Raw genomic sequence first — 18,380 nt, 5'->3', positions numbered from 1 at the left:
GGATTCAAACTTGATGTCACCGTTACCTCAGACGTGAGACTTTAACTAAATTTTCTTGAGCAATATCTAGACAAAAATATTAAATACTTAAAAAAAAAATGATACGCTTAGACAAGAGTATCTAGACAAATAAAAATTTTAAATGATTTAAAAATAATTAATACACTTAGACAACAGTATCCAGCATAAATGAAAAAATTAGAAGGGCATGATAGTTTGCCTACTGCATTGCTGGGAAATAAGTATATAGGAATTTAATAAGCCTGTTTGCAATGTGGAAAAAGGGGAAATTCAGAACCATAAAAGTGTGTAATAGTTTGCATAAAGCATTGCTGGGAAATAAATATGTAAGAATTTTATAAGACTGTTTGCAATTTAGAAGGTCGCTGGAAAAATGGTGGGATCCTTCTACCGCTCCAGAAGATATCTCACTACTGATGCAATTCTCTATCTATATAAAAGCCAAGTACGTCCAAGGATGGAATACTGCTGCCATATCTGGGCAGGAGTTGCTAAAAATAGCCTATCCTGCCTTGACAGAGTACAAAATAGACTTCGTGGCTTAGTGGGGGATGCCCTTTTCTCTACCCTGCAACCTCTCTCCCACAGAGACGTTGCGAGCCTATCCTTGTTTTGGCAGGTGCTCGTCTGAACTCCAATCTCTGGTCCCCCCTCTCCAATCTTTCACGAAAAACACCCGTCTAGCTGAATCCACTGTGAAAAATTTCCCCCACTCTTTATCTGTGCCTAAATCAAAACGTGGATTCCATGAACAAAGCTTCTTTATTAGAACTGCACGCCTGTGCAACTCTGTTCCGTCTGCCTACTTCCCACCTGACTACAACTTGGATGTCTTCAAGTCCAACGTTAACAAATTCCTAATGAACCGCCCCCTTAAGTAAACACTTCATCAAATCTCCACACTAACGTAATGTACTTGCAATAACCCTTATCCCTGAGTGGCTTCCGGGCCTTGATAAGTGGTGACCACTGTGTAAAAAAAAAAAAGAAAAAAAAAAGAAAAATATGCAACTATAACTACTTAAAACTTTTGATTTAATTCAGTAAAGATTTCCAATATACTCCGTAAGATGGTCGGAGATTGCATCGGCCGTTGTGAAAATAACATCTAAAATGAAAACAGTAATCTGCATAATTTAATTAATACAAATTCTCTCTCTCTCTCTCTCTCTCTCTCTCTCTCTCTCTCTCTCTCTCTCTTTGACAGAATGGTCATTTGTGGCACTCTTCACGAATTGTGGCCATTGACTCCAGTTCTGCGCCATTCTAAGCAACTCAGCCATGCTAATGTCCGCGATGTCCTTCACGTCTGGCATTCTTGTTTTTGTTCTACTTTCTTTTTTGCCAAGGGTTGTACCAAAGAGCATATCTTTTCTTAGGCCTCTGTTCTGGCCACATATCCCAAAAATCGCAATTTCCTGTCATTGATGTTGTCCAGCAATTTTCAGCATGGTCCAATCATCTCCAGAACCCCTTCGTTTGTATGTTTGTCCACCCAGCTTACATAAAGATGTTTGGTTTGGTTGTTTTGTTTTATAGCATATCAACCTATTTCTGAGTTATTTAATGCAAAATCTGGTCATTTTGAAAAAGAAATTCATGCTTCAAGTTCTTTGTATCTTCATAGTCTTTGGTTTAGTTGCTGCATAAAAAATTGTTTTGTTTTTTTTAATTTTTGCCTTTGCAGAACATGATTGTTTTTGAAATGCAAAGGGAAGAAACACTAACACCAATATTGATGCCTTTTAGGTCAGGAAGCCAGTATCTTCAGTATCTTCAGATAGCCTGATCTGGTAGCAGCAGATGTACAATTTTTAGTTGTTTTCAACGCATCTGAATTGTGACTGAACGAAATGCCAGACCGGTATTCTCGCACTTTCACAAGTTCTACGACATTAAAATGGAAAGACGGATTTCCATCACTGAGGTTTTGCCTCGAGCAGATCTGCCCAGCACGTTCACAATGCTTAGATAATACAAATTACTCCTTACTGTTCTAACCCTTCCTCTTTGTGATATGTCATAATGCAGACAAGTCAAGTTGATAAATCTATATGTACCAACAAGGTAGTACCACAATTCAAAAGCAGCAATTTTCCTCTGGTCAATTTTTTTCAAAACCCAACTTATTATATTATCATTAAAAAAAAACTCCCTAAATGTTTAAAAAAAAGTAAGAATTATAATAAAAATACTTAACTGGTCATTGTGAAGTTTAAAGATTAAAAAATTTAAACAAAATAACTAAAAAAAATTGTAAATTCAGTCATGATCGTTTGTAATTTAAGAAAGGGCGTGATGGAGGGGGCTTAGTGGTTAATGACATGGATTGACAACCTGGATGTGCCAAGTTCTAATCCAGTTGATTCAACAGAAATACTTTCACATAGCGATGTTGGCAACCTCCATGTGGTCCCTCCCGTAAGTACCTTTCAAGATAGAATTCTAACTAGAAATATATATCATGGAAACGAATACCAACACAAATCATCTGATTTATATAGAATATATGAAGAATGCTCAATAAAAAAAACAATAATAAGTCCTTTCCCACCTCTAAAATCAACATTATCTCACCATAGTTGAGGCAGTGGAAAAGTAATAGTCTAAGATCTATGCTGTCTGGAACTGCAATTCCTTAAAGGGCTACCCATGACGAACACGTTTTGCACAAAGCTCTATAAGGGTTACAACTCAGCTGACATGATTCTGATCAAATGATTTTATTGTTAGCATTGGTTTCTCCGATATCTTTCTAGTTGGAATTCTTTCTAGAAAGACATTAAATATTTACAGAAGGGATCACATTAAGTGGCTGACAACCTGGGCACGTCAAGTTCAAATCCAGGTAAACAAAATAGGGAAAGATACAGTGCCTAGCATTCCCAAATGGTCACCCATCTGGTACTGGCCAGGCTCAACATTGCTCTGGCGAGAACCAGTGTGCCAACATGATTGTACCATACAGGCAAATAAATAGGAAGGTCAAAATATTATGAAAATAACGTCCAAGATGAGAACAGCAGTTTGAATAACCCAAATAATACAAATGATCAATCCTGATATCCAAAAATACTGAAACATTAAAAAACAAAAACTTGTAAATTCAGTTATACTCGTTTGTAATTTAAGAAAAAACAAACAAGCGGCAGCTCCCCTCCCTTCTAAAGTTGACCTTATCTCACCTTAGTTGGCAAAGTGGTAGTTTCAGAGCTATGCCATCTGGAACACTAGTTCTTGAAAAGCTCATTCATGACAAACAGGTTTGGCACCGAGCTGTAACCTGGCTAACAGGACTCTGGAAAATATCCAGAAAGACTCGGCATCAGAAGAATTGTCCGATTACAAGCGTCATGAACGTTGGTGAAAAGAAGAAAGAAAGCTATATTAATAGGGATGTGTGGAACGCTCGAATGGTGAATTCAAGATAGTTCTAGATTTGGTAGTCATTGCAGGAGAGGGGACGGGGGGGCGACCTAAGTTACCTTGAAAAGAATTGTTGCAGAGAGATCACCATCATCGCCATCACCATCATCACCATCATCATCATCATCATCATCATCATCATCATCATCATCATCATCATCATCATCAGTTCTTTATCAGTTAATAGAGTTCCAGTAGGGGTGTAGAGTGCGATCTGTCATGTATGCAGCTAACTTTTGTTAATGTGAAAATTGAGGAACATTCTCCAGCAGTGATGACAATGTCCTTCAACCTGCACATTAACAAAAGAGAACTGATGATGATGATGATGATGATGATGATGATGATGATGATGATGATGATGATGATGATGATGATTAGTTCATGGAAATTACCTGTGTCCTGTTGAGTCACCATCATTTTTCACTTCTACATAAAGTGTTCTGCAATGGGACGGAAGATGGAAGTTAGTGAAACTAAGATGAATTTGTTTGTCAGCATCAACGATGATTCTCCATGTGCAGCTTATGTAGTTAGAATCGAACGCTTGACGAGGACTCGTGAATGTTCCTACTTTTCCAGAAAGGACTCCTCCGCAACCTGTAAAAAAAACAAAAAAAAACAAAGAATTCAGATTATTTTCACACAATGATAACTTGATGATGAAGTATGAAGTTTTACTAGGCTTTTGCTTGATCCGCTAAGGATCACTTTCTTTGCAAACCCGTTTTCTGAGTGCACTCTTATAAAATAAAAACGATGAAGTGAAAAGTCTTGATGAGAACACGTGCGACCGTGACATCATGCATATAAAAGAGGGCATGATGTTTTGACATCAACAGGACTGGACACGTAGAGGGTCGCACCCTCTCCACTAGAGATGACAAGTTGAATGTGGGTTTAAGATCCACAGATCAGCAACCTTGATCTATGTCTACCGCTCATTACAGCATAAGCAATGCCGAATGGTGAAAGATAATCTTGTAACCTAGGATAAACTTATTGTTTTAAATTTGGTTGGTTGGGTGTTTTTGTTTTACGGCATATCAACCTTTTTCAGGTTATTTAATGTCGAATCTAGTGATTTTGAAGAACGATTTTTTAATTGAGTATATTTGTTTTTTAAGTCGGATTCTACTTAACCCATAGTTGGGACTCTAACAGGTGCTACCACTCCGGGTCAGAGTGGAGCTGGGAGCAATGGCAACTAAAGGGTGGATCCACACTCCCCAAAGCCCGCAAGCTGGGGTATCACCATCGGATATAGTTTTAGGTCATATCCAGAACCTTATTGTTTTAAAGAAAATTTTAGTTGAAATACATGTTTATATAAATATTAACTAGAAACTTAGTGTTTCGAGAAATAGTATAAACAAAACGGATTTTAGAAGAATTAAATTTTTTTTTTACATAGGAATCACCACTTATCAAGGCTCAGAGACCACTCGAGGATAAGGGTTAAGAGTGTGCAGTAGTCAATTGGACAATATAGTAATCGTTAGTAATGGAAATTTGGTAAATTTGTTAAATAAATAACAATAATTTATAAATAGGTCTGACCCCTACCAGTTTGATGTAGTTTTACGTAGAGGCCACCTAAGATGATGTGGATCTTAGAATGAGACATGGCGATTAAGTTAGTTGTTGGGGTTTTGGAGCTGACAAGAGAAGTTGGGTTCTCTAAACGACTATGAGGCGGGTCAAATGCAACAGACTGAAAATGTAAATAAGTACAGTGCTTGCAACTTCGAAAATAAAGAGAGTATTGAAATAAAGAAGTATGAATATCATTTTATCTATGATTTCTGCGTTAGTCTTTTTCTTTGGAAAAATTGAAGATCTTCATTCCAGGTCCGATGGTCCAAAAATGTGAATCAAGAACTGGCTGAATGGAACCTATCGGACGAGAAGGTATTGTCGCCCTTCAATGTTTTGCAATCTGTATATGTCTTGTGAACAGTTCCTTTAAATGACGTAACCACTAAAATCAAATGACGTAACCACTAAAAACAAATCACGTAACCACTAAAATCAAACGACGTAACCACTAAAAACAAATGACGTAACCACTAAAAGCAAATGCCGTAACCACTAAAAGCACATGACGTAACCACTAAAAACAAATGACGTAACCACTAAAAGCAAATGACGTAACCACTAAACTCAAATGCCGTAAACACTAAAAGCAAATGACGTAACCACAAAAAAACAAATGACGTAACCACTAACAGCAAATGCCGTAACCACTAAAATCAAATGACGTAACCACTAAAAGCAACTGACGTAACCACTAAAAGTAAATGACGTAACCACTAAGATTAAATGACGTAACCACTAAAATCAAATGACGTAACCACTAAGGTCAAATGGCGTAACCACTAAGAGCAAATGACATAACCACTAAAAACAAATGACGTAATCACTAAAAACACATGACGTAACCACTAAATCAGATGGCGTAACCACTAAAAACAAATGACGTAACCACTAACATCAAATGACGTAACCACTAAAAACAAATGACGTAACCACAAAAACAAATGACGTAACCACTAAATTTAAATGCCGTAACCACAAAAATCAAATGACGTAACCACAAAAATCAAATGCCGTAACCACTAAAATCAAATGACGTAACCACTAAAATCAAATGACGTAACCACTAAAATCAAATGACGTAACCACAAAAAATCAATATACAAATATAATAGTCATGTATACACACACAAACCCAAATACCTCGACGTTTCAAATCTCTTGTACATAACATGTCTATCGATTTGCTTCCGACTAGACGATACACGAATTCAGACACATATACAGGGTGACCCCCCAATAAAAACGACATTCAATTGTTTTTCTGGGCATTTTACAGTCAGCGGAGAAAAAAAGGCCAAAGACCCTAGTGTTTTGATGTGATGTTTTGAATATAATAAACTAGTTATGACCAAAGTTTCATTTCATTCGAACAAAACACTGAGAAACGGGGCCTAATAAGAGTTGGGACCCGTTTTTTTTGGGGGGGGGTCACCCTGTATATATTAGTGATGGAAGGATTCCCAAATTTTTTCCCGATTCCGATACAATTACCGATTCGAATTCCGATTCTTTATAAATCTCGAAATATTTAACTATAAAAGTGTTGTTGCTTTCCTGATTACTGTAGAAACATATCTTAAACGTGCAGATACTTTCTCAAACGCGTGGAAGTGGTTTCTAGATTTTAGCTTTCCTTCGAAAATAAATTTCATTAGAAATGGAAGGTTTTGTTTGGCACCAAATCAAAAGATAATTGGAGGAATCGGTTTTTTGGGGGCATCGGAAAATAGACACAATTTTTTCAGATTCCGATACCTCCAAAAGTTCCGATTTTTCTGATTCCCAATCTTGATTAATCGTCCCAACACTAGTGTGTATATATTTCAAGGTTATGAGGATTTTTTGACGCATGTTGTTTTTTGTATTTAATATTTTTTATATTTCAAGCATTTCTCCACTCTTGGTTATAAAAAGTATCGAAATGATACCAATGTGAGCAAAAGCAGAGGGCCGCTTGAAATAAAAAAAATAAAATATTAAATACAATAAAATAACATGCTTCAAAAACCCCTAATAACCTCGAAATCAATATTCTAGAAGCATACATAGATTTTTAATATATATATATATATATATATATATATATATATATATATATATATATATAACACTTGTTTATTGTTATATAAACATGCTCACATCCCGCTGCTACAAACAGCCACTTGTTTCAATCAAACAACAGATATCATCAGGCAGCGACTTGACTATTCAAATGTTCATTGAATAATCATTGGATAATTATATAACAATAAACAAGTATTATCAGCTCTTTTTATTGAGCACTATCTAACAACCTCGTTGAATTCACTAGTCCATTACTTTTGAATAAAAAAAACAAAAAAACGAGTATATATATATATATGAACAAATGATTAATAAAACATGTTAAAAGACATCTTGAAAAAGAGTTAAAAACATATTTAATTTTTAAAAGGAAGCACAAGATAAGTGGATAGTCCTTAATCCGCGGAGTTTCGAAGAAATACACTCCTTCTCATCAGAGGGCAGGAATTAGCAAAATGCGGGATCGGATTTTGCATGTAAAAGGATTTAATGAAACCACAAGTAAGTCACAGATTTTACTTGGTTAAAAATAGGGTGAGGTAAGGGGAATAGAAGGTAAAAGAAAAAATGATAAAAAGATTTCACATGAATGGATAGTCCGGTGAAGGGTAAAAAATTCAAGAATGGTAAAATCCAAACACGGGCGAATTAAAAATCTCCAATCCAACAGGTAAGTTCCAATATATATATATATATATATATATATATATATATATATATATATATATATATATATATATATATATAGGGATAAATATTTATTTACATTTAATAGTTGCCATGAATGCTAACTTCAAAGTCTTATCATAACAATTTAGTTGACAACTTAGATATAACGACATGTAAAAATATCAGGTGATTATCTCAATGACGTATACTAATGACGTCATTTAGAGGGGGGTCTTTTTGAGATACGTGGAAATTAGTGAAAACAGTCGGAGTCGGGAGAGAAAGTGAGACGGTCGACAGATCATAATGGCTCTGAACAGAGAGGGTCAAATCAGCATACAACTTTCCAAGAAAGAAAGAAAAAAACAAAAACTCTGGAATAAAAAGTTGCTGAAAATAAAACCCGAGGCGCTATCGTTCTTGGGAAAAATTTTCATTGCAGCTTTCCGTCAAGACAAGAGGAAAGATGGATCTCATATGATTAGTTCCAATATATATATATATATATATATATATATATATATATATATATATATATATATACACACACACACAAACCCCTGTAATATTACATCATTAATATAGAGAAAATAAAATATCTAAAATCTTCTACTCTTTAGTGAGATTATTTTTCACATCCAGAAAACCAACCATTTCCATGCAAAGACTGTGCCAGAGTTCAACAACACAAGAACAAGACCTAGTCTTTTCACCTATTGTGACGGGAAGTGTTAAATACCCCATTTTTCTTGTCAGCAGCTAATAGCATCTATTATTGCATTTAGTATTACTGTAGTATTGGAAATCCCCAGCTTAAATGCTATCTAGGTAGTTTTAGAAATAGAAAGATATAAGCATATTTTGATTGCCCATCAGCGATTTAGCAGGGTCAGAAAAGGTTAAGTTTGACAGGCATCAACCTTGAACGACCTAGATAGAATGTACCGGAAATTAAGGGGTGACACGGGAATTGTGGTCGTAGGCTTCCGGTTGACGGCCACATGGGTAAAGAGTTGGTCTAGGCAGCAGATGAAGCAAATGGGAATTTGGGTCCCTCCTGACAACTAGGGTCCGAGATGTTAGGCTTGCCTTGAATAAAAGATTGAAGCTTCAAATCCCATCTTGTTGTTCATTGATGAATCTGTCTGCAGTACCACTCCCCAGCAAGATGGCAGACCAGCGACCAGAAGATATCATCCGCTGGCCAAAGCAAGCATGTTCGCATTATATTGTTGCACATACACGTCTCGAACCTTTCCAAGACAAGAAACCGTGTAAGAATAAGAACACACACACACACACATATATATATATAACAGTGAACTGTACATAAGAGCATACACACCCACACAAGTGTATGTAAGAACGTTGATAAACACACAGACCCGTAAAAGTACCCGTAACGAGAAAACGTAAAAGTAAACGATTAGTAACAGAAACGTTTAGTAATGAATAAGCAGCAATAATAATAAATAAGCACCCAAACACCTTTTAACATTACATGCAGTAATAATTTATTTAGTTATTTATTATCATTTTAATAGTAATAATTTATTTAGTTATTTATTATCATTTTAATAGTAATAATTTATTTAGTTATTTATTGCTGCATTTATTACTGACATATGTAATGAAAAAAAAGCACACACACTAATATAAATAAACCTATTAGCATTTTAATAGTAATCATTATCATTTTAATAGTAATAATTTATTTAGTTATTTATTATCATTTTAATAGTAATAATTTATTTAGTTATTTATTGCTGCATTTATTACTGACATATGTAATGAAAAAAAAGCACACACACTAATATAAATAAACCTATTAGCATTTTAATAGTAATCATTAGCATTTTAATAGTAATAATTTATTTAGTTATTTATTATCATTTTAATAGTAATAATTTATTTAGTTATTTATTGCTGCATTTATTACTGACATATGTAATGAAAAAAAAGCACACACACTAATATAAATAAACCTATTAGCATTTTATACACGATGAAATAACTACGAAAACCTACAAATAATCAAAATTTTATACACAATTACATTAATTAAAGAAAACATTTTAGAACAAAGAAAAACCTATAAAAGTCATGTGTATAAATTATTTACTTTTAGTTTCATTTTTATAATTTATACCAACAGCTAGACTTGGAATTCCCTTCCGGGTCCCTGTTTCCCCAACTGTACTGACATGCAGAAGTTCAAGTGTAACATGAACCGACATCTTGCTGCCCAACTCCCTACACAGTACCTCTGATGCTTAAGTCCCTGATAGTAGCCCCCTACAACAAAGTGGCAATGTGCCTTGTTTGGGGTGAAAATGTAATAAAAAAAAAATTCTGGTAATCACTACAAATCTACAATAAAATCATGTACGGAGTATTGTTGTCATATTTGGATGAATCTCCCTAATATTTGCATATTGTGTATAATATCTGCAATTTGATTGAGCCCACTATTTCTCACAGATGTGATGTTGCTAGTGTTTCTTCTGAAGATGAAGATTTCTCGTGAAAGCGACGAAAGGTAGCGATGGATGGTAGATGAACCGATAGAGAAATTCCTCCCCTCCTTCTAAGAATAGGCAGAGAACATGGGCGTGACATTCGACTGTGAAATGAGATTTGCGTTGTTGTTATGAGCTTTTGTTCCAGCGGATCCGACATGGTCAAGAAATGCGGAGAGAAGATATAAAAAGGTATATTTTGCTTTTATTTTATAACCCCTCCCAAAGGGTTGATGTGCCGTAAATATGAACATTGACTTAATATAAGGAGCCACTCCAGCTTTCTCCCCCCCCCCAACAAAACACTGGCAACATCACATCTGTGAAAAATAGGATGCATAGAATAAGAAATAGTGGGGCCGGTTTATTATTTCAGTATATAAGGAGTAACAATATGAAGGAGTACTTACGGAGATCATTAGTGGAGTAATTTGCTGAAAAGCCGAGACTATTTGGACCTCCTTTGTATTCAATTCGCATCAAACTTTGTGCAACACTTGATTGAGGCAGGTTGTCAAAGCCACAGTATTTCCCCAATAAAGGGGAGGACTTTGTATCGCCATGGCGAATCTAAAATCAAATGGGGAAAAAAGGAAATTAAATGAAGAAAAATATCAGTTCGAACTCCTGCTTTTCCACAACTTAATTTAACTGTAATTTTCACCGTCCGTTCTCGCTCTCAGCTGTCGAAAAACTGACTGCATTCGTGCTTCCACCTCGTCCTTTTCATAACAGTTTCTGTCCGCCTTTGCAAATTAATGCCATATTTATATTACTGAGCCTTCTACAAACGAAGATCTTTTCTTTCTCTTTCCTTCTCTCATTCAATCACCCGACAGCATAGAGACAGGCGTACTCATTTGTGTAAGTTACTTTCACCACAGAATCAATTTCCTTAATGTTGTTAGCATATATATATATATATATATATATATATATATATATATATATATATATATATATATGGTGGTCAAGGTCTGGTGTGGACGTGTGTTAAAAGCACACAGATGTCTTAGCGTCACACTGTGCTTCTCTCAAACAAATCAACCCCACGTGCACATCATGACCACTGCCACGCAGACGGGGCTCTGATGAACGGCAAGTGTCCTGCGCCGTATAACTGGACCTCCACTGCCTTGTGGGCCCAGCTTCTTTTAACCGAAGGCTAAGGGTGAGATAACTCTGACAGAACCCTCTAGAGGAGCTAAGGCCCTGTAAGCTGTGGCATACATGACCCACCGGCGTGTGGAATATGCTCTGGTGCCCAGCAACCCAAGGCCAAGTCATGGATCAAATGGTATGATGGGTGAAGAGAGCTCCGTAATCCATGGTGAGGGCAACCTCTCTAGAAGAAGGAAACCTTGATATAAAACCTGCGGCGATTGCTGCATCCAATGATGTTGACTTGCTCTTCTTTTTGGCTCAATGTGGCAGTTGTTCAGAGAGTGGGATTGTCTCGATGCAATGTCTTTCCTGACTATAAAAAGCTTCAAGCACAGCCGTTACTTGATATATAATGGAATACACATTTTACCATCAGTGTGTATCTCGATAACAAAAAGGCTGGCTGTAACCTAAAACAGCAAACGGACACTCAATGAGGACTGATGCGGATATGGGCGTCAATGAAAATAAAAGCTCTGGAACATCCAAGGTCTAGACCGGCAGGTGTTCAGGGCACCACAGCCTGGACCCGGTCATCAGCAGATGTGCAGGACTGTAGAAGGTTCAGAGAAGTGACCGTCTGGCACGTGCTGCTAGTGGCGCTCATGTCTGCCTATATTTGAGCCAGAAATGTTTTAAGTAATGGCAATACTCGAGAACGAGTTTATAACGCATGGTAAGAATTGCTGTTTATGTTGATTGAGAAAGATTCCTTTGGGAAGTGTTCGTTTATTTTTTCTCATTTGAGCTGTAGATGCAGGGGGAAAAAATCAATCGATTAGTTGGGGGATAGAAGGGACTCTTTATACAAAGGCATTTCGAAGCCTAATGCTTCTCATCAGAAGAGTAGAGAAGATGCTTGGTAGCATAGTGGGGATGCGGCGTATAACGTTGGATTCATTAGGAACGAAATAGATCAAAACAAATTAAAATTATAAATGATGTTGGGGGTCGAATTCTGTAGTGCAGAAAGGTGTATAGAGTCTTTATCATAGTTTTAAGTGTATTTAGTATATGTTTTAGGATTAAAGTTGGGACTTAACTGGATGTATGGTGGTTCTAATTTAACGGCGTGTAAGGTGTCTATTATCTATGGAAAGGCATTTTTTTACATATGCAAGCGAGATGACATCACTATAAATTAGTGTATACTTTTGGGAGGGATATTATCGTGGTGATTTAAGGCGAAAGGGATGGGTCTGGGTGGGTAGTTATAAAGCTATAATACTGGATTTCATACTATATGCTAGGTAATATGTGGCAATATTTCTATGTTTTCTTTTTTATAAGGCAAAGGTAGAGAGATATGTTGGCAAATTCTTTGGGTGTGTCTAACAGGACAAAATTAGAATTTTGGATATGGATGGTTGGTGCAGTGGAGTAATAGGGGGAATTTTACTATTAACCATAACAATATTAATAATAACAACAGTAATAACGACGGTGGTAATGACAATAACAATGATGATGATAGTAGCGATAATAGTGGCGATGACGACGATAACAAAATAACAATAATAATGTTGACAAAATAATAATAATAATAATAATAATAATAATAATGATAAAAATGTTTTGAACGCTACTAACTGAATTTCTTTCAATACAGTTTGCAATTTGGAGACGGAATTGTTTTTGTTGAGATAAGTGATTTCAATCATGCTTTTTATTTTAGATTTAAAATATTAACAACTCCATTTTATTTCAGTATTTAATTTGTGTATTTCTGTTTTATTAAATGCTAGCTTTTTTCTAGTCCAATACCGGCTTCCATCTTATCTCGAAATTACTTATTAACGGCACCAACTTACTTTCGGAAGAACCCCCCCCCATCAGCCTTTTCTTTTATATCGTAAGCTTCTTAAAACGTTACTAGCTTAAGTTCAGAATAAAATCACGATTTTCTTTTAACGGCTGATTTCAAAAAAAATGTTTTGAACGCTACTAACTGAATTTCTTTCAATACAGTTTGCAATTTGGAGACGGAATTGTTTTTGTTGAGATAAGTGATTTCAATCATGCTTTTTATTTTAGATTTAAAATATTAACAACTCCATTTTATTTCAGTATTTAATTTGTGTATTTCTGTTTTATTAAATGCTAGCTTTTTTCTAGTCCAATACCAGCTTCCATCTTATCTCGAAATTACTTATAACGGCACCAACTTACTTTCGGAAGAACCCCCCCCCCATCAGCCTTTTCTTTTATATCGTAAGCTTCTTAAAACGTTACTAGCTTAAGTTCAGAATAAAATCACGATTTTCTTTTAACGGCTGATTTCAAAAAAAATGTTTTGAACGCTACTAACTGAATTTCTTTCAATACAGTTTGCAATTTGGAGACGGAATTGTTTTTGTTGAGATAAGTGATTTCAATCATGCTTTTTATTTTAGATTTAAAATATTAACAACTCCATTTTATTTCAGTATTTAATTTGTGTATTTCTGTTTTATTAAATGCTAGCTTTTTTTTTTTTTTTTTTTTTTTCCTCGTACATATGTTTATTTATCTACCGAGTTGATAGCAAAAATTACGAATTATACTCATTTTTAGTTCGTGTAAGGGGAATCTATCACCATACTTTCCCTTAAACACGTCTGTTGGACTTTTATTAAGTAGAATACTTAATAGTTTTTTTGTTTTTGTTTTTTTAATGGAGAGTAGAAAACGCATTGTGGATGCGTTATCGGCAACTCCTGTTACTCTCGCTTCTTATTTGTCCCTCAGTCCTCATTTTTTTAAATGAGTGATTTTTCGGACAAAGGGAGAAGAAAAAGCTGTTTTCTAGGTTGGCAGTATTTTTGCGAACAGTTGGCTGAGATGGCGGAAATTTTCTGTTTCTATGTCTATCCTTGTAGCCATGTCACTAGTAAGGGTGCTGGAGGTAAACGTTTTGTCTGGGCTGACGTTATCCGCCTGATAGTCAGGGACCCGAACCTTGGATTAACCACTAAGGAGGCTGTCCTATCAGCAGGTGCAAAGTACTGGGGCTGCTGTATTGCCATTTGGTGAATGGATTCTGGACCATGCAGTAGCTTCTGGTGGGGCCTCTCGATGCCATACTAGTGGGTAATTGTTACGGCTTTACCTTATCATTAGCTACAAAAAAAAAAAAAAATTCTTCGTTTCTTTTTCTCTCTTAATTTCCCCTCTCTGTCCTGCTCTAAGTAAATCTGTCGACCTAGTCCACAAATTCCAAAATTTCATCATGACAAGTTTCAAGAAAAAATACACGATTAAACCCGGTTCTCCAACTTCCAACATAGACCCCTACTACCATGTCTCCTTCTCCAACATCAGGGGTCTTCGTTCTAACCTTCCAGAGGTTGAAACTCAATTACAGGAGACTAAACCAGACCTTTTATTTTTAAGTGAAACTGGCATTGGACAGGCTATTTCCCTAGATGAGTTTGCAATTTCAGGATACTCTAACTTAACTTCTAAATCTGACCCCCAAGATCGCCATGGGCATGGAATATGTGCCTATATTAAAGATAGCTTTCCATGTGGGAGGGACATCTCCAGGGAAGATCCTAACTTACCCTATATGTGCTTCCGGGTTGCTTTAGCTCACACTACTGCATTTATATTTACTCTCTATCGCCCCCACAACAGCGGAGTTACTATCTTTCAAAGCATATCTGAGAAAATTGACCAAGTCCTTTCTACTTATCCTTCAGCTAACATTCACGTATGTGGAGACTTCAATGTTCACAACGTCGAATGGTTGACCCACTCAAACAAGACCGATGATGAGGGGAGGTTCTGTCATGATTCCTCCATTGCCTATGACCTCACTCAGATTGTTCAGGAACCTACCCGTGTGCCCGATAATGACGGCCAGTATGCGAGCCTACTAGACCTTTTTCTCACAACTTGCCCTGAACTATGTTCAGTTTCTGTTCTGTTGCCTCTTGGATCTTCCGACCACTCTGTTGTATCAATTAAGATAAAAATGAAATGTAATAAGTCCCCAGACGTACCTCTTCATCGTACAGTATATCGATACACTAAGGCTGACTGGGATAGCTTCCGTACATTTATATCTGATCTACCTCTGCATTCCATGTTTAAAAAGGATGTGTCCTCTATAGTATTAGACCTAACTGAATGGTTAATTGTAGGTATTGACCATTTCATACCCTCTAAAAAGTTTCAGCAAAAACCTAACAGCCAGCCATGGTTCTCTCCAGAATGTGCTGCTGCCATTGCGCACAGAAATCACTTTTTCCACTGCTTCAAACGTAATAGATGTATGGAAACTAAAGCCGTTTTCAGGACTGCCAGCAACCATTGTAAGAAAGTAATAAGGAACGCAAGAGTGTTGTATGCTCAATCTGTTAAGTCCAAAGTAGCTGAGCAGAGGCTTGGTTCCCACCAGTTTTGGCAAATAGCAAACAGAATCCTGAATAGAAGCATGTGCTCCATCCCAACTATTATCAATGGACTTGAGGTAATCTCGTCAGCATCAGACAAAGCCAAACTCTTTGTCAAGAACTTTGCAGCTAATTCTACCCTTTGCGACCAAGACCGCCAACCTCCAATATTTCCTCCTGTATCAGAAAACACGCTATGTGATATACGTATAACTGTACGTGATGTTGCGAAGCTAATCAAAAACCTTGATTCGAGTAAAGCAACTGGCCCTGATGGTATTCCAATTATAGTACTCAAAAAAACTTCAACCTGAATTAGCGCCCATACTTACAAAACTGTTTAAACGTTGTCTTAAGGAGAATAGTTTCCCATCTCCCTGGAAAATCTCATCAGTATGCCCTGTATTTAAGAATTCAGGTGATCGCTCATCCCCCTCTCAGTACAGGCCAATAAGTCTCCTGTGCGTCATGAGTAAGTTGCTAGAATCTGTGTTAAATACAGAAGTAATCAAACATCTCAACAAAAATAACCTTCTTAGTGACACTCAATATGGTTTCCGTTCTGCTAGATCTACAGCAGATGTCCTTACAGTTATATCGCATAGGATTAGCAAATCTCTCGACGGTGGCAATCTTTCTAGGGCAATTGCTCTTGACATATCTAAAGCCTTTGATAGGGTATGGCATAAAGGTTTACTTCATAAGATCGCTAGCTATGGTATAGCTGGAAAAGTCTTCTCAATTATTAAATCATTTCTTTCTGATAGGTTCATAAGAGTAGTAGTTGAGGGGCAAAAATCAGAAGCTCACAGTATTAATGCCGGTGTCCCTCAGGGATCCATCCTGGGCCCAACTCTTTTCCTGATCTACATTAATGATCTTCCAAATCACATCCTTACATCATTTGTAGACATCTATGCTGACGACACTACCATTTATGGTAGCACATCTAAGACAGTAAACGACCAAGTTCTCTCAAATTCTCTCTCCTCTGATCTTGAGCACGTAGTACAATGGGGAAAGGAGTGGCTGGTTACTTTTAATGCATCTAAAACCAAGCTTCTCTCTTTACATCATCAACATTCTAATTCACATTTGCCATCAATTGAAATGAATGGCTCTCGTCTTCAGGAGGCCTCAAGTTTTGACAAGCTTCTGGGCTTGACCATTACTCCTGATCTTAAATGGAACACGTATATCAAATCTGTTGCCAAGGCCGCTGGAAAAATGGTGGGATCTTTCTATCGATCCAGTAGATATCTCACTGCTGATGCTATTCTCTACCTATATAAGAGCCAGATACGTCCAAGGATGGAATACTGTTGCCACATCTGGGCAGGAGCTGCTAGAAAGGACTTGTCCTGCCTTGATAGAGTTCAAAATAGACTTCGTAGCCTCGTAGGAGATGTCCTTTTCTCCTCCTTGCAACCTCTATCTCACAGAAGAGATGTTGCGAGTTTGTCTCTGATGTATCGTTATTTTCATGGAAAGTGTTCAACTGAGCTTCAATCTATGGTCCCCCCTCGCCAAACTTTCACAAGAAACACTCGTCTAGCTGTAAACACTATCAATAATTTCCCCCACTCTTTATCTGTGCCTAAACCTAAACGTAGATTCCATGAAAAAAGCTTCTTTCTTAGAACTGCACGCCTGTGGAATTGTCTTCCGTTTTCCTGCTTTCCGGCTGACTACAATATGGTTGTGTTCAAGTCTAAAGTAAATAAGTTCTTGATGAGCCGTTCCATATAAGTTATTAAATTTACCAAATTTTCATTACTAATGATTACTATATTGACCAATTTCTACTGTACACTCTTTAACCCTTATCCTTGAGTGGCCTCTGGGCCTTGATAATGTGGTGATGCCTTTGTAAAAAAAAAAAAAATAACTAGAATTCGAGTGAAATTAAAGGGTACAGATAAAGGCAAGATCCAAGACACATGAAATATATTTAAGGGATAGAGGGTGAAGAGTAAAGTAAAAAGAACAAAAAAGAAGGAAGAGGCGAACAAAAAAATTATATATATATATATATATATATATATATATATATATATATATATATATATATATATATATATATATATAAAACAAGATAAAAATAAAAAGCTCTTAGTTTCGTTAAAAGGGCGCAGTGTTGGATACTTAAATGAGGGATTAGAGTAGTACATATGCACACATACATATACACACCCTAAATCATATACTAAATACACTTAAGATTATGATAAAGACTCTATACAACTTTCTGCACTACACTATATATAATACGCTCCTCCTTTATTTAGAATTCGACCCCCCCCTCAACATCATCTCTAATTTTAATTTGTTTTGATCTATTTCATTCCTAATGAATCCAACGTTATACGCCGCATCCCCACTATGCTACCTAGCATCTTCTCTACTCTTCTGATGAGAAGCATTAGGCTTCGAAATTCCTTGGCATAAAAAGTCCCTTCTATTCCCTAACTAATCGATTGTATTCCCTTATTGAATAAATGAACCAATCTATATCCACCAATATATAGTTCTGTGTCTTCAT

General features: G+C 36.3%; 1 protein-coding gene across 1 annotated transcript in view; it reads right to left on the bottom strand.

The window, feature by feature from the left end:
• LOC145258153 (cubilin-like) overlaps positions 1 to 18,380 on the bottom strand; it is a 409,766-nt gene that overhangs the window by 271,717 nt on the left and 119,669 nt on the right. The window contains exons 23-24 of the mRNA XM_080115944.1: positions 10,709 to 10,868; positions 3,843 to 4,047 (exon numbers count right to left, since the gene is read on the bottom strand). Of these exons, the coding sequence (XP_079972070.1) occupies positions 3,843 to 4,047; positions 10,709 to 10,868 (365 nt within the window). The remainder of the gene's footprint in view (positions 1 to 3,842; positions 4,048 to 10,708; positions 10,869 to 18,380) is intronic.

Source organism: Euprymna scolopes, chromosome 33 (genome assembly GCF_053919585.1).
Source record: "Euprymna scolopes isolate OS-2025 chromosome 33, ASM5391958v1, whole genome shotgun sequence".
NCBI lineage: Eukaryota > Metazoa > Mollusca > Cephalopoda > Sepiida > Sepiolidae > Euprymna > Euprymna scolopes.
The sequence above is the reverse complement of the archived record's forward strand: the minus strand, read 5'-3'. Positions and strand labels throughout refer to the sequence as shown.